Raw genomic sequence first — 25,022 nt, forward strand, 5'->3', positions numbered from 1 at the left:
CAGAAGAAGCTCCTGCCTGGCTCCTGGCTTCAGATCAGCACAGCTCCAGCCGTTGTGGCCATTTGGGGAGTGAACCATCAAATGGAAGACCTCTCTCTCTCTCTCTCTGCCTCTCCTCTCTCTGTGTAACTCTGACTTTCAAATAAATAAATAAATCTTAAAAAAAAAAAAAACCAAAAAAAGAAAGCAGCTATGAAGGTGGACAAAACCATTTGTGTTCTGAAAATAGACTAAATGCATATAACAACTGAGAATCATTTCAAGAAAATTACTCCTAGTGTCTTTTAACTTAAATAATAAGATTATATAAGGCAATACCATTGTATTGTACATTGTCATGTATATATATATGTATATATACACACATTGCCATTTATAAGTGTGCTTCAAGAAGTTTCTAGAAAGTAGAATTAGAAGTTTGACTACAAAAAGTTTAAGTCTATGCATCTTTTTTTTTCATAGTGAGGATTTCCATAAATTTTTATCCCTTTTTTAAAAAAGGTTAATTTTATTTATTTGAGAGAGTTACAGAGACAGGGAGAGAGAGAGAGAGCTTCCATCTGCTGGTTCACTCCCCAAATGGCTGCAGTGGCTGGGGCTGGGTCAGACCAAAGCCAGGAGCCAGGAACTTCTTGCAGGGGTGTGGGTGTGGGTGCAGGGGCCCAAGCACTTGGGTCATCTTCCACTGCCTGCCCAGGTACATCAACAGGGAATGAGACTGGAAGTGGAGCAGCTGAGATTCGCCCATATGGGATGCTAGCGTCTCAAGAGGCAGCTTTACCTGCTCTGCTGCAATGCTGCCACCCCTGTGGATTTTTGGTGATCCCTCATATGTGTGGATTTTTAGATTATTTTCCCTCCAAATAAACTTTTAAATCCATTTTCCAGTAACTTTTTGAAGCAACCTCATATATGACAATAAAAAGATAACTTCAGATATGACAACAATAGGAGTATGGGGTAAAAGGAGATACATTGGAGCACAGTTTCTTAATGCGTAGAAATTAAGATAGTGTTGTGTTGGAGATCACTGATAACTCAGGATGCATTTTGTGATCCTAGAAAACAACTGCAGTGGCAGTAGCTCAAAATAATTTAAAAATCAATAGAAATTAACAGGGTACATTAAAAATACTTAATTTGACAAAGTGCAGTGAAGGAAGGACAGAGTAAAAAGAAAAAACATGAAACATACAGAATATAAAAACAACAGATGAGGTTCTGAACATATCAGTAGTTACATTAAGTGTGACTGGACTAAGATGGGAGTTGTCAGACTGGGTGAAAACAAGACCCAGCTATGTACTGTCTGCAAGAAACATTAGATTCAAAGTGAAAGGATGGAAAAAGATAAACTATGCAAATAATAATTGTAAAAAAAAACTAGAGTACTGCCGGTGCCGCGGCTCACTAGGCTAATCCTCCACCTTGCAGTGCCGGCACACCGGGTTCTAGTCCCGGTCGGGGTGCTGGATTCTGTCCGGTTGCCCCTCTTCCAGGCCAGCTCTCTGCTGTGGCCAGGGAGTGCAGTGGAGGATGGCCCAAGTACTTGGGCCCTGCACCCCATGGGAGACCAGGAGAAGCACCTGGCTCCTGCCATCGGATCAGCGCGGTGCGCTGGCCGCGGCGGCCATTGGATGGTGAACCAATGGCAAAGGAAGACCTTTCTCTCTGTCTCTCTCTCACTGTCCACTCTGCCTGTCAAAAAATAAATAAATAAATAAATAAAAACAAAAACAAAAAACTAGAGTACTGTATTAATGTTAGGCAAAAAATATTTCTCAAGACAAATACTAGAGACGAAGAGGGACATTCCCTAATTATATAAAGGATCAATTCATCAGGAAGGTGTAGCAGTTTGTACATTGGAGATCTCAAAAGCAGGGCTTGAAAATACATGAAAGAAATACAGAAGGGACCAGCGCTGTGGCGTATGGGTTAAGCTGCTGCCTACTATGCCTACATCCCATATGGGCACCAGTTCATGTCCTGGCTGCTCCATTTCCTATCCAGCTCCCTGCTAATGTGCCTGGGAAAACAAAGGAGAAACAGTTTAGCAACAGTTAGAGATTTCAGTACCCTACTTTGTGTAATTGAACAATAAGAAATAAGCAGGGATATAGAAAATTTGAGCCTTATTAACTAACATGGTGTAAGTGACACAGAAGACACCATTTAACAACTGTTCAAGCATGTTATTTTCTCTTTTTTTAATGATAAAGTTTATTTTCATAAATACAGCTTAAGGAATATAGTGATTCTTCCCACCATAACCACCTTCACTCCCACCCATCTTCCTCCTCCCTCTACTATTCCCATTTTTTTTTTCTTTTTAAGATTTTATTTGAGAGGCAGAGAGAAAGGTTTTCCATCCACTGCTTCACTCCCCCAAATGGCTGCAATGGCCAGAGCTGGGCTGATCTGAAGCCAGAAGCTTCTTCCAGGTCTCCCATGTGGGTACAGGGGCCATCTTCCACTGCTTTCTCAGTCCATAGTGGAGAGCTGGATCAGAAGAGGAGCAGCTGGAGCCGGCGCCCCGGCTCAATAGGCTAATCCTCCGCCTTGCGGCACCAGCACCCCGGGTTCTAGTCCCGGTCGGGGCGCCGGATTCTGTCCCGGTTGTCCCTCTTCCAGGCTAGCTCTCTGCTGTGGCCAGGGAGTGCAGTGGAGGATGGCCCGAGTACTTGGGCCCTGCACCCCATGGGAGACCAGGAGAAGCACCTGGCTCCTGCCTTTGGATCAGCACAGTGCGCCGGCCGCAGTGTGCTGGCCGCGGTGGCCATTGGAGGGTGAACCAATGGCAAAAGGAAGACCTTTCTCTCTGTCTGTCTCTCTCACTGTCCACTCTGCCTGTCAAAAATAAAAGAAAAAAGTTAAGAAGAGGAGCAGCTGGGACTAGAACCGGCGCCCATATGGGATGCCGGTGCTGCAGGCAGAGAATTAACCTGTGCCACAGCACTAGCCCCTCCCATTCTTATTTTTAACTAAGATCTATTTTCAATTAACTTTATATAAATGATTAACTCTATACTAAGATTTCCACAAATTGTATGAAAAAAATAATTCACGTTGTTTTCAAGTGCTCATGGAATGTTCTCAAGGATAAGTCATATTCTGCACATATTCTGCACCATATTCTGTGGTATTAACAGTAAGATAGGTAAGTAGAGACAGACGCAGGCATAGCACTTAAGACACCTCCTGAGATGCCTGCCTCCTATAACAGAGTGCCTGGAGTCCTGGCTCCACTTCCATTTCCAGCTTCCTGCTAACGTTCACCTTGGTGGGCAGCAGGTGATGGCTCACATCACTGGGTCCTTGCCATGCACATGGGAGACTCAGATTGAGTTCCTGCTTCCTGGCTTTGCCCTGGCTCAGCCCCAGCTATTGTGGGCATTTAGGGAGTGAAGCAGCAGACAAAAGATTGATTGATCTCTGACTTACAAAAAAATTATTAAAATGATTATATTAACTACTGACAAGATCTGTTGGAATTCTAATATACTGTACTACTAATAGAAATGTAAAATGATATAGTTTTGGAAAAGAGTTTAGCTTATTAAAAAGTTAAGCATATACCTACCTTATGATCTAGCCATTCTACTCCTAGACATACACACATACATACATGTAAAAAATAAGAAGAAACACAAAGACTTACAAATATTCACAGAAGCTTCACTTATAATCTCAAAACTGGTAACACTGAAATACTCATTAAGCAGTTAATGGATAACCATTGTAATCCTCACAGTGCAGTACAGCTCTGTAATACAGTACGTGCCTCAACATGGGTGAATTTCAAAATGCTTACGTGCAGTGAGAGAAGTCACATAATATGATTCCACTTATATAAAATTTCATGAAATGGCAAATTTATTCAGCTAGACAGTTGAAGAGCAAACCCCGGAGCTGAGAATAGGAACAGAGAGATTGACTGCAAAATGACTTGGGGAAATTGGGAGTTACTTGGAAATGTTCTAAAACTGGATTTTGACAATGGATTCATAATGTTAAAGTTTTATGGAATAAAACAATAACGAAAGTCCCATGTTAAACTGGGGTAAGGAAAAGGAATGTACTTTGCTCTGTGCTCCTAAATAGAACATACAGAGGCAGAGATCCTGCGCTGGCAAGCTAACTTGTGAGAAGGGTAGCATTTGCCTGATAAAATGTCCAGAAATCCCTGGTTCCCCTGTAAATTATACTCAGAATACTTCACAGGGGTTGTCCCTACTTACTCGGTGTAAATCCTGCTAGTAATTTTAATGAAGTAATGGTCAGGGCTTTCTGATGATGTCTATCAGATACTGAGAATTCATGTGGTTCACAGCGTATTACAATACAGATTTCTTGAGCAAGTTGGATAAAAATTTGAAATATCACCTTGGTTAGGAGGGTACCTAAGGGGAAAGATATGAATTGTTGCAAATGACAAGCTTTAAATGTGTTTTCTACCTTAGGCAATCCTGGAGAACAACCTCCCCTCTGAGATTGCCAGCAAGATCAACCTTGTGGACCTAGCAGGCAGGTAATTAGGATTTCAAAGCCAAGGGGAAATACTCCCTTGACAATGATCTTGTTCTTGCCCATTTTATAGGGAATAAGATTGTTCCAGTCTGTTTCACATTTCAGTCATCATACGGAAATTGTAGAAGAAACTAGTTCTCTGAGTGCTAGGTTAAGAAGTTACAGTTTCCTAAGGGGCGAAGTATTCTGCTGCATCGGTGGTTCTCAGTCTCATGCCCCTTCTCCTGGTGGGGGTTGCAGGAGGGGCAGTTTGGCACAGTAGTTGAGCCACTGCTTGGGACTCCTGCATCCTGCATCAGAGTGTTGGAGTCCCAGCTCCCTTCCCACTGATGCACATCCTGGGCAGCGGCAGTTGATGGCCCAAGTAATTGGGACCCCGCCACCCATGAAGGAGGCTCAGGTTGAGTTCCAGGCTTCTGGCTTTAGCCTGGCCCAGCCCCAACTGTTGCAGGGTTTTAGAAGTAAAGCAGGCCGGCGCCGCGGCTCACTAGGCTAATCCTCCACCTTGTGGCGCCGACACACCAGGTTCTAGTCCCAGTCGGGGCGCCGGATTCTGTCCCGGTTGCCCCTCTTCCAGGCCAGCTCTCTGCTGTGGCCTGGGAGTGCAGTGGAGGATGACCCAGGTCCTTGGGCCCTGCACCCCATGGGAGACCAGGAGAAGTACCTGGCTCCTGCCATCGGATCAACGCGGTGCACCGGCTGCAGCGCGCTAGCCGCGGCGGCCATTGGAGGGTGAACCAATGGCAAAGGAAGACCTTTCTCTCTGTCTCTCTCTCTCTCACTGTCCACTCTGCCTGTCCAAAAAAAAAAAAAAGATAGAAGTAAAGCAGCAGATGGATGTTGGCGCTCTTGCTCTCTTTTTCTCTTCCTCTTCCTCCTCTCTCCCCTTTTCAAACAAAAAGGAAATCAACAACAACCAAAAATCTCCTGGGACATTTAAAAACTTCCAGTGCCTTCACCTGAAACGAACTGCATCAGATAATTAGTGATGTTGGGGGAGTGCAGCCACGAGTAGTTTTTAAAGCTGCCCAGGTGTTTGCACCTTGGCACAGCAGTTTAAACAGCAGCTTGTAATGCTGGCGTCCCAAATCCAGTGATCCTCTGGTTCACTCCCCAAATGGCCTCGAAGGCCAAGGCTGGCCCAGGTTGAAGCCAGGAGCTGGGAACCGTGTCCAAGTCTTCCATGTGGGTGGCAGGGGCCCAAGCACTTGGGCCATCTTCTGCGGTTTTCCTAGGCTCATTAGCAAGGAGCTGGGTCAAAAGTGGAGCAGCCAGGACTTGAACCAGCACCTTGACAGGATGCCAGTGCTACAGGCGGCTGTTTAACCTGCTGTACCACAGTGTCTTCCCTCAGATAGTAACACTTTTTTTGTGCACTGCATTCTGAAAGGAATTTATCATGTGACTCTTTTGCAACATAGTACAGAATAATGGATAGTGTCTTTCTACAGTACTGTAAGATTGGTGTGTTGTTTTTGCTTTTGTTCTCGTTGACTTTTAGTGAAAGAGCGGATCCCAATTACTGTAAGGACCGGATCACTGAAGGAGCCAACATCAACAAGTCCCTTGTGACTCTGGGAATTGTCATCTCCACCTTAGGTATCTTGCTGATTGGATGATGGGAGTGGGAGGGAAACTTTGAAAAAGAATTCATTATTGTCATTTTGCCAAAATATGGTAGGCAAGGTACTTTTCAATAAGGTAACCTACTGGTTTGTGGTTTTAGAACACCATGTGACAATCATCCCAATACAATGATTTCAGAAAGGGGAGAGGCTAAAAAGTTACATGGCTGGAGTACTGCATGTCATGACTCTAACGTCTAATTCAAGATTTAAACTTAAAGCATCTATTACACACAGAAGGGACTAGAAAGTGTGATACTCAAATCTGTGTTCTTACACTATTGTTTTGTTTTAATGCATTTGTTTCATAAATCATTCTTCCACTTTTTAAAATTTTTTTAAATCTGTTAAGCCCAGAACTCTCAAGTATTCAGCGGCTGCCAGAGCCTCAGTTATGCAGCCAGCAGCAGTGGGACGAGCGGCGGAGGGAGACCCCCGCGGAGGCAGTCTTACATCCCATACCGGGATTCTGTGTTGACCTGGCTGCTCAAGGACAGCCTCGGCGGCAACTCCAGAACGATCATGGTCGCCAGTAAGTGGGGTGCTGGGGCCAATTGTCATGGGGGCTGGCACTGTGCCTCAGTGAGAGGGTCCTGGCCACCCAGGTTCCTCAGTTTCTGAGGGCTGGGTTGGAAGGGCTGTTTTGTTTAACTTTTTTCCTTCAGCTGTGTCTCCTGCACACACTAGCTACAATGAGACCATGAGCACGTTGAGATATGCGTCCAATGCCAAAAACATCATCAACAAGCCACGGGTAAATGAGGTGAGGTGGTCATTGGAAGTCCTGGTCTGGTACAGTTTACACAAAGTTCTTTTTTTTTTTTTAATTTATTTTATTTATTTGAAAGTCAGAATTACAGAGAGAGACAGAGAGACAGAGAGACAGAGACAGAGACAGAGTGGTCTTTGCATCCACTGGTTCACTCCCCAAATGGCTGCAGCAGCCAGGCCTGGGCCAGGCTGAAGGCAGGAACCAGGAGCTTCTTCCAGGCCTCCCAGATGGATTCAGGATCCCAAGTACTTGGGCCATCTTCCACTGCTTTCCCAGGCCATTAGCAGGGACCTGGATCAGAAGCCGGCTCCCATATGGGATGCCAGCGCTGAAGGCAGTGGCTTAACCTGCTATGCCACAGTGCTGGCCCCCTCCTTAGATTTTTTCTCTTGTTGATTTCTTTCTCTTCATAGTTACTCTAACTAGCCAGACTTGTTCTCCATATGATGAGGGAGTGAAATTCTTTCATCTAATGTCATATCCTTCTCTGGTATCTTTACCGACTTAAGTCAGTAACTTTTCATGAATACTTTGTTTTAGGTATTACTTTGAAGCCATTCCTCTTAAGATCCTTGGTGCACCTGAGAAAGGTCATTGAAAAGTTTCTGTAATAGCTGCCTTTATTTCAAATTAATGTTCATTTATGCCTGTGTTTTTTAACGTAATATTAAAATCACAGTGATGTCTCTGTTCTGGGATAAAAGGGAACTATGAGGATACTTAAAAAGTTCATGGAACAGATAAGTTGTTATTTTGCCCAGCAGTTAAGATTCCTGGGTCCTGTATCGGTGTATCTGGATTTGATATTCAGCTCCAGCTTCTGACTCTAGCTTCCTGCTAATCCAGACAATGTGAGACAGCCATGATGGCTCTACATGGGAGACTGAGATGGAGTTTGTGGCTTGGCTTGGCTTGGCCATCGCTTGCATTTGAGGAGTGAACCCATAGATGCCGGCTAACACGTGCACTCCTCTCACCTCTACCTTTCTGTCTGCCTCTCAGATCATTTTTTTTTCCAGGAAACAGAACTTTTCCCATTTATTGCTTCAAACTTTTATAGTTGCTGTCAAAATTGTGCTCAGTCCTAAAACATGGAAAATTTGGAATGTTTAATTTTTAAAATATGTTTAGGGCTGGCACTATGGCACAGTGAGCTAAAGCCCTGGTCTTTACGCAGTGCCAGCATCCCATATGGGTGCCAGTTCGAGTCCTGGCTGCTCCACTTCTGATCCAGCTCTCTGCTGTGGCCTGGAGAAGCAGTAGAAGATAGTCCAAGTCCTCGGGCTCCTGTATCCCCATGGGAGACCCTGAAGAAGCCTCTGGCTTCAGATTGGTTATGTAACTCTGGCTGTTGCAGCCATCTGGGGTGGTGGTGAACCAGTGGATGGAAAACCTCATTTTCTCTCTCTCTGCTTCTGCCTCTAACTCTGCCTTTCAAATAAATAAACAATAAAAATGTCTATTTTGGTTTAATTTTGTATATCCATGCATAGCTTTTTCATAATATGCATGTTCCATGAACTTTTTGAAGACCCAGCTTATAAGGAATTCATTTTTTTTAAGATTTATTTATTTGAGAGGCAGTGTTAAAGAGGGAGAGACAGAGATCCTCCATCTGCTGGTTCTTCCCCAAATGGCCACAAAGACTGGAGCTGCGCCAATCCAAAGCCAGGAGCCAGCAGCTTCCTCTGGGTTTCCCACATGGGTGCAGGGGCCCGAGCATTTGGGCCGTCTTTGACTGCTTTTCCAGGCCACCAGCAGAGAGTTGGATTGGAAAAGGGCAGCTGGGACATGAACTGGTGCCCATATGAGATGCCAGTGCGGCAGGTGGAAGCTTAACCTATTATACAGTAGAAGATGTCCGGCCCCAAAATTAATTGGTTTTGAAAGCTGAATTGTAATGAGAATATCCTAAATGTTCATTATATTCTTTGTAATTTTAGTGAAAAGTTCTAGAACAAGATAACTGGTGTTCAGAACTATATGTGTGTGTGTGTGTGTGTGTATGTATATATATCTCCCATCTATGGACTGTTTTAAAAGGAAATGTAATTAAGCAGATATCTAGCTTAGAAACAACGGTGCTGTGGCATAGTAGGCTAAGCCTCCGCCTGCAGTGCCAGTATTCCGTATGGCTGCCGATTTGTGTGCTGACTGCTCCTCTTAAGATCCAGCTCTCTGCTAATGGCCTGGAAAAGGAGTGGAAGATGGCCCAAGTGCTTGGGCCCCTGCGGCCATTTGTGAGACCTGGAAGAACCTCTTGGCTTTGGAGTGAACCAACAGATGGAAGACCACTTTCTGTGTGTCTCCCTCTTTCTCTGTAACTGTGCCACTCAAATAAATAAATCTTTTTAAAAAAATAGATTAGCACCTATTATCTATACATACTGTGGAATTTGTGTTACCTGCCTGACCTCCTGCCCTAAGGCCATGATTCTTAAACTTTTTTGGACAGGCAGATTTAGACAGTGAGAGAGAGAGAGAGAGAGAAAGGTCTTCCTTTTTCCGTTGGTTCACCCCCCAAGTGGCCACTACGGCCGGCGCGCTGCACTGATCCAAAGCCAGGAGCCAGGCGCTCCTAGGATTAGCCTAGTGAGCTGCGGCGCCGGCTTAAACGTTTATTTAAGTATCACCTGGAAGGTTTGTTAACACAATTGGATCCCAGCCCTCAAGCGTTGCTGATTTAGTATGTCTGGGGTGTGTCCAAAATTTTCATTCTTAACAAGTGCTTCGGTGGAGTTACTACTACTGCTCCTGGCACCACATTTTGAGAACAGCTGCTCTAGAAGTTATTCTAAAGGTGTAATGCACTTCTTCCTAGCTAATTGCATGTGGTGTTGCATGTCAACCAGCTTCGTATTTAATTGCTTATAGTGATGCCTGTCAACCAGTGGTGACCAAGTTCTCTGTATTTCAGGATGCAAACATAAAGCTCATCCGAGAACTCAGGGAAGAGATTGAGAGACTGAAAGCCATGCTGCTGAGCTTTGAACTGGTATACCAGCAATCAGAACTTTCCCATGCTCTCCGCCTGAACCCCTTTGCTGCTGCTTAGAGTCTGAGCCTTCCTGCTCTGTGCGACACTCGTGGGGCAGAAGCAGGATTGCTTTGATTTCTGTGTGTGGCTTCAGAGAGGGTGGGCCTCCTCTTGCTGCATCTTGTCCAAAGAGAATCTCTGTGCAGGCAGATATGGAAAATGGGGCCTTCCAGAAAAGCTTTTTCTTCCTTGTATTGGTATGACCCCAAATACTTGGACACCTGGTTTTAATGGTAAAGTCTTTGCTTCATCTGTATATTATCTTCCTTCATGAGTACAGGGGAGTCATACCTGAAGTTCACACCAGGAAAACATCAAAGCGTATGTCTTTCTATCTCTGTGCAGAGGAACTTCCACTGGTTACACAGTGAAAACGATGGAAATCTGAAGGAGCTGGTTAGCCAAAGTGAAGTGAAGGTGGGTTGTGTTTCATGGCACCTCAGGAGCCGGTGTCATCTCCTTTCATTATTCTGGGGCTGAGACTGCTCCTTTGGCAGGGAAGCAGGTCAGGGTGACCTCTGACCTCGTTGGCTCCCCACGCCGTGTCTAAGATCACCTCCTCTACCTCCTCAGATAGACCAGCTGACAAAAGACTGGGCTGAGAAGTGGAATGATTGGCAGGCCCTCATGGAACATTACAGTGTGGACATCAACAGGAGGAGGGCTGGGGTAGTCATCGACTCTAACCTGCCGCACCTGATGGCCTTGGAGGACGATGTGCTCAGCACAGGTGTTGTGCTCTATCACCTCAAGGTGAGGACACTGGTGGGCCCTCATTCTTCCTAGGCCACTGGCTGCAGGGATCACGGATGGAGGAGCCAGGGCAGCAGCCATGTTTCCATGAATTGGAGTAGATGCCACGAGTTTGCTGTCAGAAAACTGGTCTAGTTGACAAATTGTGATCCATTCTGCTTTTGTATTAAGCAGAAGACTGGAAATCAGAGCAGTCATGTTTTCCAACTGCTGTTGCTCTTACATAGCTTCTGTCCTCTGTGCCTCAATTCCCTCATTTTAAAGTAAGGATGATATTTCTCATACTTTTTTTTCTGGCTTCCTGAAGCACAAGGGTGCAGTCATGGAGAGTGAAATCCTAACTTCAGGACACAGCAGTGCTTCTAACAGTGCAAGTACTGCTCAGATTCTGAAGGGAGAATTCAAGAGTTAAGAATTCTGATACGTCCTCAACTTCATTTAGCCCACAAGTTAATCTTAAAAATGCACCTCTCGGCCACCGCTGTGGCTCAATACGCTAATCCTCCACCTTGCGGTGCCGGCACACCGGGTTCTAGTCCCGGTTGGGGCACCGGATTCTGTCCTGGTGCCCCTCTTCCAGGCCAGCTCTCTGCTGTGGCCAGGGAGTGCAGTGGAGGATGGCCCAAGTGCTTGGGTCCTGCACCCGCATGGGAGACCAGGAGAAGCATCTGGCTCCTGCCTTCGGATCAGTGCAGTGCACCGGCCACGGTGGCCATTGGAGGGTGAACCAACGGAAGGAAGACCTTTCTCCCTGTCTGTCTCTCTCACTGTCCACTCTGCCTGTCAAAAATAAAAAAAAATTTAAAAAATGCACCTCTCACTTTTTCATTGCTACATTTACCTGCAAAAGAAGAGAGAGAAAGTAGATAAAGCTTACAGCATGAAGGAGGAGACAAAGAGTTGAAGTGGTGGTGGGGTGGAGGGATGACACATTCCATTTAAAAAACGGAATGGAGTTAAGGCCCTCAACTGGCTTTTTGTTACCTGGAAGCCAAGCCATCACTTCCAAATGAAGCAGCTTTGGGAGTTGGTGGCCCATGGTAGATAGCCCCATATCCTGTCATCAGATGTGCCCGGCCACGGAGGACAGTTCCTGTGGAGGGCAGAACATGCTTCACGTGGCCAACATCCCAGGGCTCACAGAAAACCCAATTTCCACGATCATAATTGTCCCCAGCTGATGTTTAAAAAGAACAGAAAGTTTGTGGGGAGTATGTAACACTGCTGTTATCCCTGGAGAAATTAGACACCTACTGCTACAGTGCAGAAGTTAGACATCAGCAGAGCTCATCCGTGTTCGTAGAATAAGCCCTTGGGGAACTTGTCAGAGACTGCGCCTCTCAGGAAGTTAAAGGAGCTTATTTGCTGGTACACTGGGCACAAATTATCTCAAATGAAATGCCTTGGGCAGAAGTGGCTGTCTGCTTTTACCTTAGCAACAAATTTGAATACCAAAAATATTCTTCCAAATTAAAAATCACAGGATGGAGTTGGGGGTCAGAAAGATACCAGGTTGATGGCAATGGTCAGTATTTGGGTAGAACTGATCTGAGTTGTTCATTGGCTGTAGGGTGGGCAGGTGAACCTAGAAGTCAAGCAGTAGACAAGTAGGGCAGCGCCAGCAGGTTAACAGCAGGACTGTTAGACTGAGCCAGGTGCTTGGAGCAAAGGGGTGACCTCGTCACACTACAGGAAGGCTGACTTTGCTTAGGCAGTGCACAGGGAGGGTTTTGTTCCCTCCTTGTGTCATTTCCAGTAGGCTTGACTGATGAAGTTTTAGCCCAGTTCTTAGCCAGGCATTCCTGTATTTTATGTATCTTAAAGAAAAGTTTGTGGGGCTGGCGCTGTGGCATAGTGGGTAAAGCTGATGCCTGCAGTGCCAGCACCCTAAATGGACACCATTTCGAGTCCCGGCTGTTCCACTTCTGATCTAGCTCTCTGTTATGGCCTGGGAAAGCTGTGGAAGATGGCCCAAGTGCTTGGGCCCCTGTACCCATGTGGGAGAGCCAGAAGAAGCTCCTGGCTCTGGCTGTTGTGGCCATTTTTGGTATCAACCAGCAGATGGAACACTTCTATGTCTCTGCTTCTGCCTCTCTGTAACCCTGCCTTTCAAATAAATAAATCTTAAAAAACAATTTTTTAGGATGGCCCAGGTGCTTGGGCCCTGCACCCCGTGGGAGACCAGCAAAAGCACCTGGCTCCTGGCTCCTACCATCGGATCAGCGCGGTGCGCCGGCCGCAGCGTGCCGGCCGCGGCGGCCATTGGAGGGTGAACCAACGGCAAAGGAAGACCTTTCTCTCTGTCTCTCTCTCTCACTGTCCACTCTGCCTGTCAAAAAAAAAAAAAAAAAAACAATTTGTTTATTTGGAATACAGATCTAAAAAGGAGGGGAGGGGGTAGGAGAAAGCGAGAGAGTGCTTTCATCCTCTGGTTCACTCTCCAAATGCCTACAACAGTTAGGCTGGGCCAGGCTGAAGCCAGGAGGCAGGAACTCCATCTGGGTTTCCCACATGAGTGACAAGAACCCAAATACTGGGCTGTCATATGTTGTCTTCCCAGATACTTTAGCTGGGAACTGGTTCTGAAACGCAGGAGCCAGGATTTGAAGGTCCCAAGCAGTGTCTTTTTTTTTTTGGACAGGCAGAGTGGACAGTGAGAGAGAGAGACAGAGAGAAAGGTCTTGCTTTGCCATTGGTTCACCCTCCAATGGCCGCCGCGGCCGCTGCGGCTGGTGCACTGTGGCTGGTGCACCGCGCTGATCCGATGGCAGGAGCCAGGTGCCTCCCTTGGTCTCCCATGGGGTGCAGGGTCCAAGCACTTGGGCCATCCTCCACTGCACTCCTGGGCCACAGCAGAGAGCTGGCCTGGAAGAGGGGCAACTGGGACAGAATCCGACGCCCCGACCGGGACTAGAACTCGGTGTGCCGGCGCCGCAAGGTGGAGGATTAGCCTAGTGAGCCGCAGCGCCAGCCTCCCAAGCAGTGTCTTAACCTGCTGCCCTGCAATGCCTGCCCCTCTCTGTATTTTTATTTACTTTGCGAACTTGGACCTTTTTTCTGGCAGTACCCTGGAAGCTATTTTCCTGTGGCTCACCTTGAAAATTCCCTTGATTAGGAAAGGGGCAGAGGGAAGTTTGGGAAAAACAGAGGTTACTGATTCCCTAGATCTCACCTTGAGAATGGCTTCTGTGCCACTAACTCTCCTTGCATAAGGGGCGCAGTAGGCAGCTAATACAGGCACAAGCTCAGCTCCTTGTGATCTGAGAGGCCATCACTTTGGCTGGTAGTTTCTGCTCTGTAAATACAGGAGTTGTGTTATGCTGTGGCCTTTATCCTTTTGTAAGGAATGTTCCTTATCATCAGGGCTGCTCCTGAACCCACTTTACAGGTTTTGACCTCCTACCCTTGGACTGCCCTCTGATTCGGTTTCACTGCATAATGGAGGCTGCATCCATTGATGCTTACTGGTTCTCATGGATCCGGCTTCAGCACAGAAGGCTGGGCTCTGCCTGTCGGTTTGCATGCAGGCAGGAGGGTTAGAGGGAGACTGTAGGCAGTAAGACCGCAGCCTCGTCTGTTACTAACCAGGATTCTTCCTTCTCACAAGCTATTTTTGGGGCAGTTAAGGGATCTCCCTCTATAGGGGAACTGTAGTCACTCTGAACACATATCAGTTACTGCAGAAGTGGTATGGTGAGGTTGGAAAAATATGAGCTTAGGACCTAGGAAGTTTAACTTCTAGTAATAAGTCTCCTGATTAGTAAGCAAATTTCTTGGGCAGTTTTTCCTCTATTAGCTTCAAATTCCTGGTGTAAGAAGACAGTGATGTCTATTTTTTATAGAAAGCTTTTATTTGATAAATATAAATTTCATAGGTACAACTTTTGGATTATAGTGGTTCTTCCCCCCATACGCGCCCTCCCACCCCTAGGTGTCTACATTTGAGTGGCTAAGGGATTAATTAGCATGTCTATAAAGCACTCAGATTGGTTATTTACCGAATGATAAAGATAGATCTGGAACAGAGCATCTCTGTTGCCATGCTGCCACTTGACCCACACAGAGCTTTGTGATCTGAAGCAGATTTAGTATCATCTGGGGACCAGAAGGCCTTGTGCTCTGCTAATCTAGTGATGCATTTACGCTAACTACAGTTTCCTTCTCCTCTCTCATACTCTTCTAGTTCTTTTGATTCTCAAAGTGCTTTTGTCCTATATATACTTTGCCCTTCTTAGGATCTGGTATTATTAAACTTCATCTGTGGACTGAAAAGGTAAAAATTCTGTTTCTATAAATCCTCATAAAATATTTGTCTATTTGAGACTTACTGGATTAAACTTGCCCACACTAATCTTAGCCCCTTGGGGAAAAGCTGTATTTGTGTGATAACTTCTTCAGGTTGGGCTTTGTAAACAGCTGGCGCTGCTTTGTGTGTGTGTGTATGTATACATATATTTGCGTGTGTGTATACATACATACATGTGTATACATGTATATACACATATGGTTTTTGTTCTGTCTCTTGTCAGAGGCTTCCTGGGCTGTAGAGGGTCAGGTCAGCTTGGACAAGAGTTAGGCAGTGGTACAGAAAAGGGGCTGGGATGGTAATGGGAAGGTAGTGCTAATAGTCACATGTGGAAAAGCACTGTTCCTTTTTATTCTCATTAAAATGCCGTTCTGTTTTTTTGTTTTTTGTTTGTTTGTTTGTTTATTTTTAGGAAGGGACAACAAAAATTGGAAGGATTGACTCAGATCAGGAACAGGACATTGGTAAGTGATGGACCATGAGGATCTGACAGTGTGGTAGATACTGGTCCCTGAAATGTTTCTTTTTCTTTTTTGAAGATTTATTGCTGGCACCGCGGCTCACTAGGCTAATCCTCCATGTGTGGCGCTGGCACACCGGGTTCTAGTCCCGGTTGGGGCGCCGGATTCTGTCCCAGTTGCTCCTCTTCCAGTCCAGCTCTCTGCTGTGGCCCGGGAGTGCAGTGGAGGATGGCCCAAGTGTTTGGGCCCTGCACCCGCACGGGAGACCAGGAGAAGCACCTGGCTCCTGGCTTCAGATCAGTGTGGTGCGCCGGCCTCAGTAGCCATTTGGGGGGTGAACCAACGGAAGGAAGACCTTTCTCACTGTCTGTCTCTCTCACTGTCTAACTCTGCCTATCAAAAAATTTTTATTTTATTTATTTTTTATTTATTCTTTTTTAAAGATTTATTTTATTTGAAAAACAGAGTTACAGAGAGAGGTAGAGACGGAGAAAGAGGTCTTCCATCCACTGGCTCACTCCCCAGATGGCCGCAACGGCTGGAGCTGTGCCGATCTGAAGCCAGGAGTCAGGAGCTTCTTCCAGGTCTCCCACGTGGGAGCAGGGGCCCAAGGACTTGGGCCATCTTCTACTGTTATCCCAGGCCATAGCAGAGAGCTGGGTCAGAAGAGGAGCAGCCGGGACTAGAACTGGCACCCATATGGGATGCCGGCGCTTCAGGCCAGAGCTTTAACCTGCTGCACCACAGCGCCGGCCCCGAAATGTTTCTTGAGAGCAGTCTGATGGTGCTCTGAGAAGAAGGGACTCTCTGAAGTATTAAGGGTTTGCTTTCCTTTCTGCTGCTGGGCTTTGGGTCTGGGACATGATAGGAGGAGACCCAGATGTTGAGGGGATTTCTGAATTCTGATCTCATCGAAAGAATGGAGGGGGTGTTTCGCTGGATTGTCCCCACACCCAAGTGACCACCACGTCTTCTGTAGTCCTACAGGGTCAGTGGATCGAGAGAGATCATTGTACTATCACCAGTGCCTGTGGGGTAGTCGTTCTCCGGCCTGTCCAGGGGGCCCGCTGCACAGTCAATGGCCGGGAGGTCACTGCCTCCTGTCGTCTGACTCAAGGTAGGACTTTATGAACAGTGCTGTGTATGCCAGGATGAATCGTGGGCCAGTTCCAATGATCATCTTCCCATTAACAGATCCCAATTTCAGGGTCCCGGAGTGGAGAATAACTCCCTCAAGTTTGTTCTTGTGTATGTTAGCTCTGTGGCCTTGGAAAAGTCCCTGAGCCTCAGTTTCCTCACCTGTAAAATGGGTATAATAGGATCATTATGCGGATTGAATGAATCTTATCCATGTAAGAGTTTAACAATATTCCTGGCACTTAGTAAAGACACGTTACCATTACTACTACCACTATCACTACTATTCTCCATCAATTCAAATTCTGTCTGTTAGTTGAGACTGACCTTAAATTTTGCATCTCCCATGAAGCTTCTGTTCTACCTGGAACTCACTTTGCTTTTCTTCAAAGTGCTAGAGCTTTTCTTATTTTATTGATTCAATATCTATAGCGTGAATTACATAATTAATACATATCAACTCGGCTGAGTTGTAAACTTGACAGCATGACTTTGTCTCACAGGAGAATGCCCTGCGCTTGTATGTTCTCCAAGCTTGATCTGCTGGTTACATTCCCATTTGTCTCTGTGCCACAGGAGCTGTCATAACGCTGGGAAAAGCCCTGAAGTTCCGATTCAACCACCCAGCAGAAGCCGCTGTCCTGAGGCAGCGCCGGCAGGTCAGCGCAGCTGTGAGTTCCAGGTTGCTGCTGGCCTTCCTCTTCCTCCTCTGTGGGAGAGAAGCTTGAGCCTTGTCTGGTTCTGTTGGGCCGGGAATGCTGACCGCAGTCTTCTGGGCCTTCTTCCTTGGTGCAGGTCGGAGAGCCTGTGGGTGGCAGCGACTCTTTGGAATGGCTGGACTTGGATGGAGATGCCACTGCCTCCCGGCTGGGTCTCTGCCCTTTGCTTTGGAAGCAAAGGTGAGAAGTGGTTGTTCATGCTCAGGTGCACCTACTGGAGGTGCTTATTAATCTGTTAGGACGTGGGACAGAGTGGTGATTAGTGCAGTAGCCACGGACTGAGTGAGCCCTGGTCTGGAACAAGCTGGGCAGGGGCTTGGAAGAGGCTGGACCAGCTGCTGAGCTTGCGGTTGGCCCAGCAGTGGTCTCGCCCCTTGTTCGTTCCCTCTTTGGTTTTTCAGCTCTCTTCATTACTGAAAGAGGTGTGTCACTTGACATTCCTGCGGTCACTTTGTGGACAGGATCTAACTGTGAAGTATTTATTTGCAGATAGCTGCTCCTAATTGAACTCCCTGTATGCCTGTTTAAATTCTGGCCCACCTAAGTGGGAGCTTTTAGTGTATGTCACTTAGCTTCCAGAAATGGCGGCCTCCTCTATGTTTTTAAAGATGGTGTGATTCAGAATTCTTCTTCTCTGATACCAAGAATCCAGAACTATGTATAAGAGGGGTAGGAGCTATAAAAGCAAAATGAAAATGTCTTGGGGTTCTACCCTCTAGTGTCCACTTTATCTGCATTGACTGTGCGACGTTGAAGTAGAGTTTAACTGTGATTGATGGTAACTGTTTTTCTACTTCACATTGTATTTCATCCATTTTTCTTCCCAGACCTCAATGCCTGTGAGTTTGGTACTGGGACTTTCTCTGTTCCTGTAACTAAAAGTGCCTGAGGGGTTTCCTGTAGAAAAATCGTGTGACACCTGTGAGATCACTGTTGTCACCTTGAACACAGGGTTCCCAGTAGGGTTATGGTGGCCTCAGGGCCAGCTGCTCCTTCCTCGAGCCAGTGGCATCTAGTGGCCAGCGAAGGCAGTATTGGGCCCGATGGTGGTGAGGGTTTTGGATACAGAAGCACTGTGTTTCAGGGAACAAGGGCAGGCAGGCCCTCATGGGGGAGCTGCTGAGAGCAGGTGATCCCGGCGGTACGTGCCTGAGAGCCACAGCGTGAGAGGTGACCCGGAGTCAGTGTCGCAGTGGGGTTCAGAACTGCGTCCGTCCGGCACTCTTGTTTTGTCAGAGTGGCCCTCCCTTTTTTGTAGTGAAGTCACAAAGGGAGGTCTTGTTTAGGTAGAGTTTCTGTTGAGAAGACACATCAAAGATCTGTTTTTCCCAGGGTTCAGAGGTTTCCAGAGAACAGCGCTGTAGCTTAAAGAGCCGTGGATGTGGAAGAGACATTGGAGTTGGACAAAACTGGCTCATACCTTGGCTCTACCACATAAAAGTGTGTGACCTTCAGCAAGTCATTGAACCTCTGGCCCTGTTGCCTCTCCTTGAAAGGAATGCATTGCCTTCTCTTTCCCAGGAACCCTAATGCTAAGGATTGAAGGAGCGCGTGTAGATGTACACAGCTGACAGACCTCACAGCCTCTACTGCTGGGAGGCCCTGAGAGGAGGCCCTGAGGTCGTCTCAACCATCCTTTGCCTTTTGAAAGTCTTCTTCGGACTTTCTAGGCCCATGGGCACTGACGGGGCCTTTCAGAAACACACGGCGTGTGCCTTTTCATCCAGAGAGGCATCCTGTCTGTCTCTGCTATTCCAGATCACCAAGTGCTGGGAGCCTGCAGGCTGCACTGGCCCTGCCCGGTTTCCACAGCCGGCGTCTCTGGGGCAGCCCCTGGTGGAGGTGGTGTGGTATGGGGCTTGAGGCTGTGACTGAGCAAAAGGAACTGGGAGAGGAACACATAAATTCATGTTTTCAGTGAGAGTCCGTCTTGATTTGTGGCTGTTTCTGCCTGAGAGTCCGTCTGTCTGCTCTTGAATGGGCTTGGCTACAAAGCCTCCCTGTTCCTAGGCCTTCTTCACACAAAGCACACAAAGCCAGAGCTGTCACCAGAGGAAATTGGCCATTCCTCCCTCCTGTTCTCCTTGCAACATGATCTAGACCAGAGAGGGTTTGTCCTTGAAATCTGTGTATGTTCTTGGTATTTTCCCCTTTGGAATTTAGAGGGCTTAACCTGGGAGACCATGTTGCTGCTACCACCACCGCCTCCTTGGTAAGCAGTGGCTGCTGCATCTGCAGTGGGGTGCTGTGAGAGGAAGGGGGGGCACAGTGGAATCCTGACCAGCAGGTGACCAAATAGCAGCTGGGGGATATGGGAGCCACTGAAACTGAAGGGCAGTCATCTGATAGAGACAGCGGTCCCTTGGCTGGCAGGTCACTGCAGATTTGCTTTGGTAACATGCCCAGACATGTGGCAGAAGGTTGGTATTTTCTTTTTAACCTACTTTCTGGGAACTTGACAGATACACTTAGCAAAAGAGTTATTCCATCTGACAAGGTATGCAGGCATCTCAGGTGAACATACTGTCTGTAGTGATGGCTCCACACAGCCTCTCCTTGTAGGTCCTGTTACTGCTTTCCCGGGGGAAGGACAGAGAGACTGTCTTCTCGGGAGAAGCAAATTGTTTATCACAGGGTTGGGGAGACAGCCGGAGAAGTAACTGTGTAGTCCCAGGGTATTCAGAAAAAAGATCTCCCTGCTTCTGTGTCTGGTGGTCTATGGATCTTAACTGGGTTTGTTTCAGGCCTTCTGATAGGCTCATTTCTGCCAGCCATTTCTACGATCAGACAAATCTGGGGCAGTAATGCAGGCATGTACATAAAATTAACTGCTTTTTATATTTGTTTGGCATTAGCTGCTTTTCTCTTCCAGTTGTTATCCTTTGCCTTCTGCCTCCCACGTGATAGAGGGTACCTTTCCTCCTTCCGAAAGCTCCCCTGTGTGTACTTGGCCATTTGCCCACAGCAATCAGTGCCAGTCTTCCCCTGAACTACTTGCTCGAGTATCTGGGGCCTGTCCTAGTCCTGGGACACATTGCAGGCCGAATCACTTCTCAGCCTCCTTCCCGGGGGGAAGACTGTGTGTCAGCTCCACACAATCTGTTCCGATCACCTGTCCTTCACTGTCCTAAGGCTGCTTTATGAAATCTTAATTTCTTCCAAGGCAAGGGGGCAAACTTTTTCTGTAAAGCACCCGATGGTATTTTGGGCTTTCTGGGCCTTGTGACCACTCTTGCTCAGCTTTGCTAGTGTGGCATAAAAGCAGCCCTACACAGCACATAGACGAATGGGTATGGCTGTGTCCCAGTAAAACCTTATTTACAAAAACATGCAGCAGGCCAGATTTGACCCCCAGACTGTAGTATCTGCTGAGATACTCTCTGTGAGTTCATTCTGTTCCAAGAAGCAGTGAATCTCCTAAAAGCAGTAAGCCTTTAGAGAACGTGGCTCATTCTGCCTGAACTCTTGTCCCAGGGTTGGATCAAGAAGCCAGCCTCTCCAAACCCTGCAGTCATGATGTCTTGGGAGTGGAGCATGGGCAGCAGGCTGGGGGAAGCTGGCCTGATGCTGGCTGCCTCTTGTTGTAAGCCTCTGTCAGAGTCTGCCTCCTCTCGGCCACTTCCTTTCCATGCCCTCCCTGGAGCATGGCCGCAGTGAACTCCTTTGGCAGGCTGGACGATAGTAATGAAGATACCCTGCAGAAACGGTACTTGAGGTCCTTGCATAGAAGACCACGTGTGACCCCAGGGAGAGGTCAGCAGTTAGGAAGAGGAGGCTGTCAGTGTCCAGAGGAAGCCTCTGGCTCGTCCACAGTCAGGCAGGAACCTGCTGGTCAAGCGTGACTGCGATGTGGAATTCTCTGAACTTTCTATTAAAAAATTCAGGTACAACACAGATGATCAACTCACAACTAATACTATCTCATTTATGTCCACGCTCATTTTCCCTCACTCCTCTCTGCTGGAGCTAAACAAATTCAAGACGTATTTCACCAGTAAGCCCTTCACCGTGTCTCTCTGAAAGGTATGGAGAGTCTAAAATTTTTGAACTCCTTCTTTCACTGAGAACGGCTCTCGAGTGGAGACCAATTCTGCTCGGTCTCCTGTCCCACACACAGGCGTGGTGTGCAAGTAAGTTCTCTGTCTTGTCTGCATCGGCTGCTTCTTACCCCTGGGTCGCAGAGGATTTCTGTGTCAGGGAAGAGCCGCGTGGTAATCACCGAGCACATGAGAGGAGTTTCCATTTGCACGGTGTCTAAAGCTTCCCTTCCTCTCTTCCTCTCAGTATGCCCAGCAGTTACTTGTTTCTTTCTAACCTACCTCTATGTATGTATATACTTATGTATTTATGAGGCAGACAGAGAGAGGGTTCTCATCTGCTGGTCCACTCCCCAAATGCCTGCAGTGGGCCAGGCTGAAGCTGGGAGCCAGGAACTCAGTCCGGGTCTCCCATATGGGTAGCAGGACCAAACCCCTTGAGCTGTCACCTGCTGCCCCTCCGAGTATACATTAGTAGGAACCTAGAATTGGGAGCAGATCCAGCACATGAACCCTGACACCTTGAAATGGGACGCAGGCGTCCCAAGCTCTCTCTCTCTCTCTTTTTTTTTTTTTTTTTTTTTTTGACATGCAGAGTGGATAGTGAGATTGACAGAGAGAAAGGTCTTCCTTTTGCCATTGGTTCACCCTCCAATGGCTGCATGGCTGCCACGGCTGGCGTGCTGCAGCCGGTGCACCATGCTGATCCAAAGGCAGGAGCCAGGTGCTTCTCCTGGTCTCCCATGCGGGTGCAGGGCCCAAGGACTTGGGCCATCCTCCACTGCACTCCCTGGCCACAGCAGAGAGCTGGCCTGGAAGAGGGGCAGCTGGGACAGAATCCAGCGCCCCGACCAGGACTAGAACCCGGTGTGCCGGCGCCGCTAGGTGGAGGATTAGCCTAGTGAGCCGCGGCGCTGACCCCAAGCTGTATCTTAATTGCTAGACCAATGTCTGCCCTTCCAGCTGATTTTTGGCAGATAGTTTTTTGTTTTTGTTGTTTCAAAGACAAAGCTTCTTTATGTAGCCAAAATCTTTTTAAATATCTTGTGAGACATCTACCTTACTTTGCTGGTGATTTTCCTTAATGAAAATGAATGTGTGTTTCTGTTACACCCACAGATCTAAGAATTTGCTAGACCGATGACTGTTTCCCCTCCTGCACTGTGATGTCATGAGCTGCCTGTGACACGATGCTTGTTTGTCCCAAGTTGCCAGAAGTCCAAAGCCTTTTCTGCCTCGTTGAATTCAGGGCTGTCTCAGAGGGACTTAGACGGCCACCGGTTTGTCCTGAGCTTGGTTTTTACTTCCCCGTGGGTAACCCCAGCCCCTTCTGTGACAGGACAGCCTTGGAAGAGCAGTGTAGCGAGGACCACCAGCTGCTGAAGTGCGGAGCGACGTCCCACAGGGCCCAGACTCAGCAGCAGCGGTGTCACGTGGAGAATTTGAGACAACAGATCCTAGCAGGACGGAGGAGAGCTGAGAAGGCACTGGAACTTGGCCAGGCTCACTTCAGCCAGCAGATTAAAGGCGGTAGGTGCTCACCGTTACAGGTGCATGACTGTCTTCGTTTCTTCATTCCATGCTTCCCAGTCTTCCGTATTCTCTTCTATGTTTTCTCTGTGATAAGGCGGAATCTTTGGTATTAGGCATTCTCTCCCTTCTTTGAGAGACTAGAGACTCTTACAAGGAGGCCTGGAAGCAGGAAGAAGGAAGCTTAACTTCCTGATGGCCGCTGGGCATGATGAGCCTCCTGCCCCGCCTCCCTGACACATTTGCCCATGCTGTACTGCCTGCCCGTCATGGGCCTTAGCTGTGCTGAGGCCTGGAGGTGTTCATTTACTCCCCCCTGCAGTAAGGGGGCCCTGCGGCCTTTATCCTGCCATGTCACCCTGGCCAGCCCTTTAATTCCACGCAGGTGTAGCTGTAGCTGGAGGTGCCTGAGTCCAGTCAGCCACAGGCAGCAAAGGAGGTCCTGACCTTTTCCCCTGGTATTTTTGGTTCTTAGGCCAGCAGTGGCTGCTCAGAGAGACCTGGCTGAGTGGCTTGCAGCAGCAGCAGCAAAAAGACCGTGCGTCAGAGAAAGAACGTGAGGCCTCTGTGGCGGATCTTGAAACTCAGTCATCCCCACAGCTCCGAAGCCAGAAGCAGCTCCCGCGGAAACACGCTCTTCGGGCCACAAAGTGGAACATTCGGCGAAGAAAAATCCCATTGCAGCTGGAGAAGGTCATCAAGAAACAAAGGCTTCTGGAGGCCCAGCGGAGACCGGAGCAACTCCGGGCACTGTGCCGGCTCCAGGATGACGGCACCCAGGAGCCCTCGTGCCAGATCCCCAGGTCTGATGCCACAGTCCCTGGGCCTCAACGTAGAAACAAACCAGCAAGTTGCAGTGTTTTGAGCCTACGAAAGCTCTGCAGCCAGCGTTTACCTCAGCTTCCCAGGTACAGCCAGTGGTTGTCACCTGGATGCACTTGGCTGACGGTTGTGGCCTTGTCACACATAACAAACAATATGGTGTTTATTATTCCTCAGTTTGCCCAGTTCGTGAAATGGGAAGATGTTTGCGCCTCTCTTCCTCATAACCTTTTCTCCCCTTCTATGTTTTCTTCTTTCTCTGTATATGCTTTCAGATTCAGGCTTCTCTGTTCTCCCTCAGAGTAGCAGCTCTTGTGCTCTGTTGCTATCTTGAAGGGTAAGGATCTCAACCTCATTTTTAAGTCTCTTAAACCCTGACTGTCCACATCAGGCCGGAAATCAGACTGCTTTGTTCTCATAGGCTGCTTCCTTCTCCCTCCCTGACCTCCCCTAACAAGGAAGCTTCCTGGCCCTACTTCCTGCCTGGTGAGTGAGCTCTCTTTCTGATTCCCAAGTTCGAGTTGGGCTCTTCCTTTCATGCAGTTAAGGGGAGGTAAGTTACTTCCCAAACTCTCGGCATACATCCTGTATCTTTGTACCTCTGTGTGTCTTGGGGACGTAGCCCAGGCCTTGTGCGTAGGAACTTCACACTTAATGTCTGTTGCTGCTATGTTTGCTCACCTCTTGGGTCTTTAGAGTACGAGGCAGCTTTTTTAAACTTTGTGTTATGAAAATGTCAAACACACATATCACCCACATTCAGTAGTTACCAGGATTTACCACACTTGCTTTATCTCCCGAACTCTCCATTTGGTGAAGTATTTTAGAGCAGTCCTAGACTTCATGTTATTTGAATCCCACATCCTTAGGTATGTCTGTCTTTAAAAAAAAAAATACAGGTATTCTTATAATTGTGATGTCTTTATCACATCTATCAAAATTAAAATTCACCTGATATGATCGAAAACCTAGGTCATGTTCAAAGTTTTCTAATTGCCTCAAAAATACCTTTCAGTTGGTTTTTCAAATCAAGACCCGAGTAATGTTGGCACACTGCTTGTGATAATGTCTTTTAACTTTCTTTTCGTCATTATTCATACTTTACGTCTTCATATCATTGGTTTATTATTTAAAGTAGGTCAGCTTCTGTAGAAGAAGCCACTTCACAGGTTTGTCTGTTTCATTTCTTACAGTATCATTTACATTGTTCCTCTGTTCCTCATATCATCTACCTGGAGGTTTTCCCTAAAGATGTTTTTCGATTCAATTCAAAGTATTTATAAGGTAAAGAAA

At 47.3% G+C, this 25,022-nt stretch overlaps 1 protein-coding gene across 15 annotated transcripts in view; it reads left to right on the forward strand.

Moving 5' to 3' along the window:
* STARD9 (StAR related lipid transfer domain containing 9) overlaps nucleotides 1-25,022 on the forward strand; it is a 136,290-nt gene that overhangs the window by 78,660 nt on the left and 32,608 nt on the right. For 7 of the 15 annotated variants that reach the window (XM_051822022.2, XM_051822025.2, XM_051822019.2 and 4 more), the window contains 13 exons: nucleotides 4,464-4,531; nucleotides 6,032-6,129; nucleotides 6,508-6,687; nucleotides 6,821-6,918; nucleotides 9,845-9,922; nucleotides 10,310-10,381; nucleotides 10,538-10,717; nucleotides 15,436-15,487; nucleotides 16,464-16,601; nucleotides 17,198-17,292; nucleotides 17,417-17,520; nucleotides 22,717-22,907; nucleotides 23,383-23,815. In XM_051822022.2, the coding sequence (XP_051677982.2) occupies nucleotides 4,464-4,531; nucleotides 6,032-6,129; nucleotides 6,508-6,687; nucleotides 6,821-6,918; nucleotides 9,845-9,922; nucleotides 10,310-10,381; nucleotides 10,538-10,717; nucleotides 15,436-15,487; nucleotides 16,464-16,601; nucleotides 17,198-17,292; nucleotides 17,417-17,520; nucleotides 22,717-22,907; nucleotides 23,383-23,815 (1,787 nt within the window). The remainder of the gene's footprint in view (nucleotides 1-4,463; nucleotides 4,532-6,031; nucleotides 6,130-6,507; nucleotides 6,688-6,820; nucleotides 6,919-9,844; nucleotides 9,923-10,309; nucleotides 10,382-10,537; nucleotides 10,718-15,435; nucleotides 15,488-16,463; nucleotides 16,602-17,197; nucleotides 17,293-17,416; nucleotides 17,521-22,716; nucleotides 22,908-23,382; nucleotides 23,816-25,022) is intronic. The other 8 variants (XM_051822030.2, XM_051822021.2, XM_070054064.1 and 5 more) reach the window with 6 other exon arrangements.

Source organism: Oryctolagus cuniculus, chromosome 12 (assembly GCF_964237555.1).
Source record: "Oryctolagus cuniculus chromosome 12, mOryCun1.1, whole genome shotgun sequence".
NCBI classification, from domain to species: Eukaryota; Metazoa; Chordata; class Mammalia; order Lagomorpha; family Leporidae; genus Oryctolagus; species Oryctolagus cuniculus.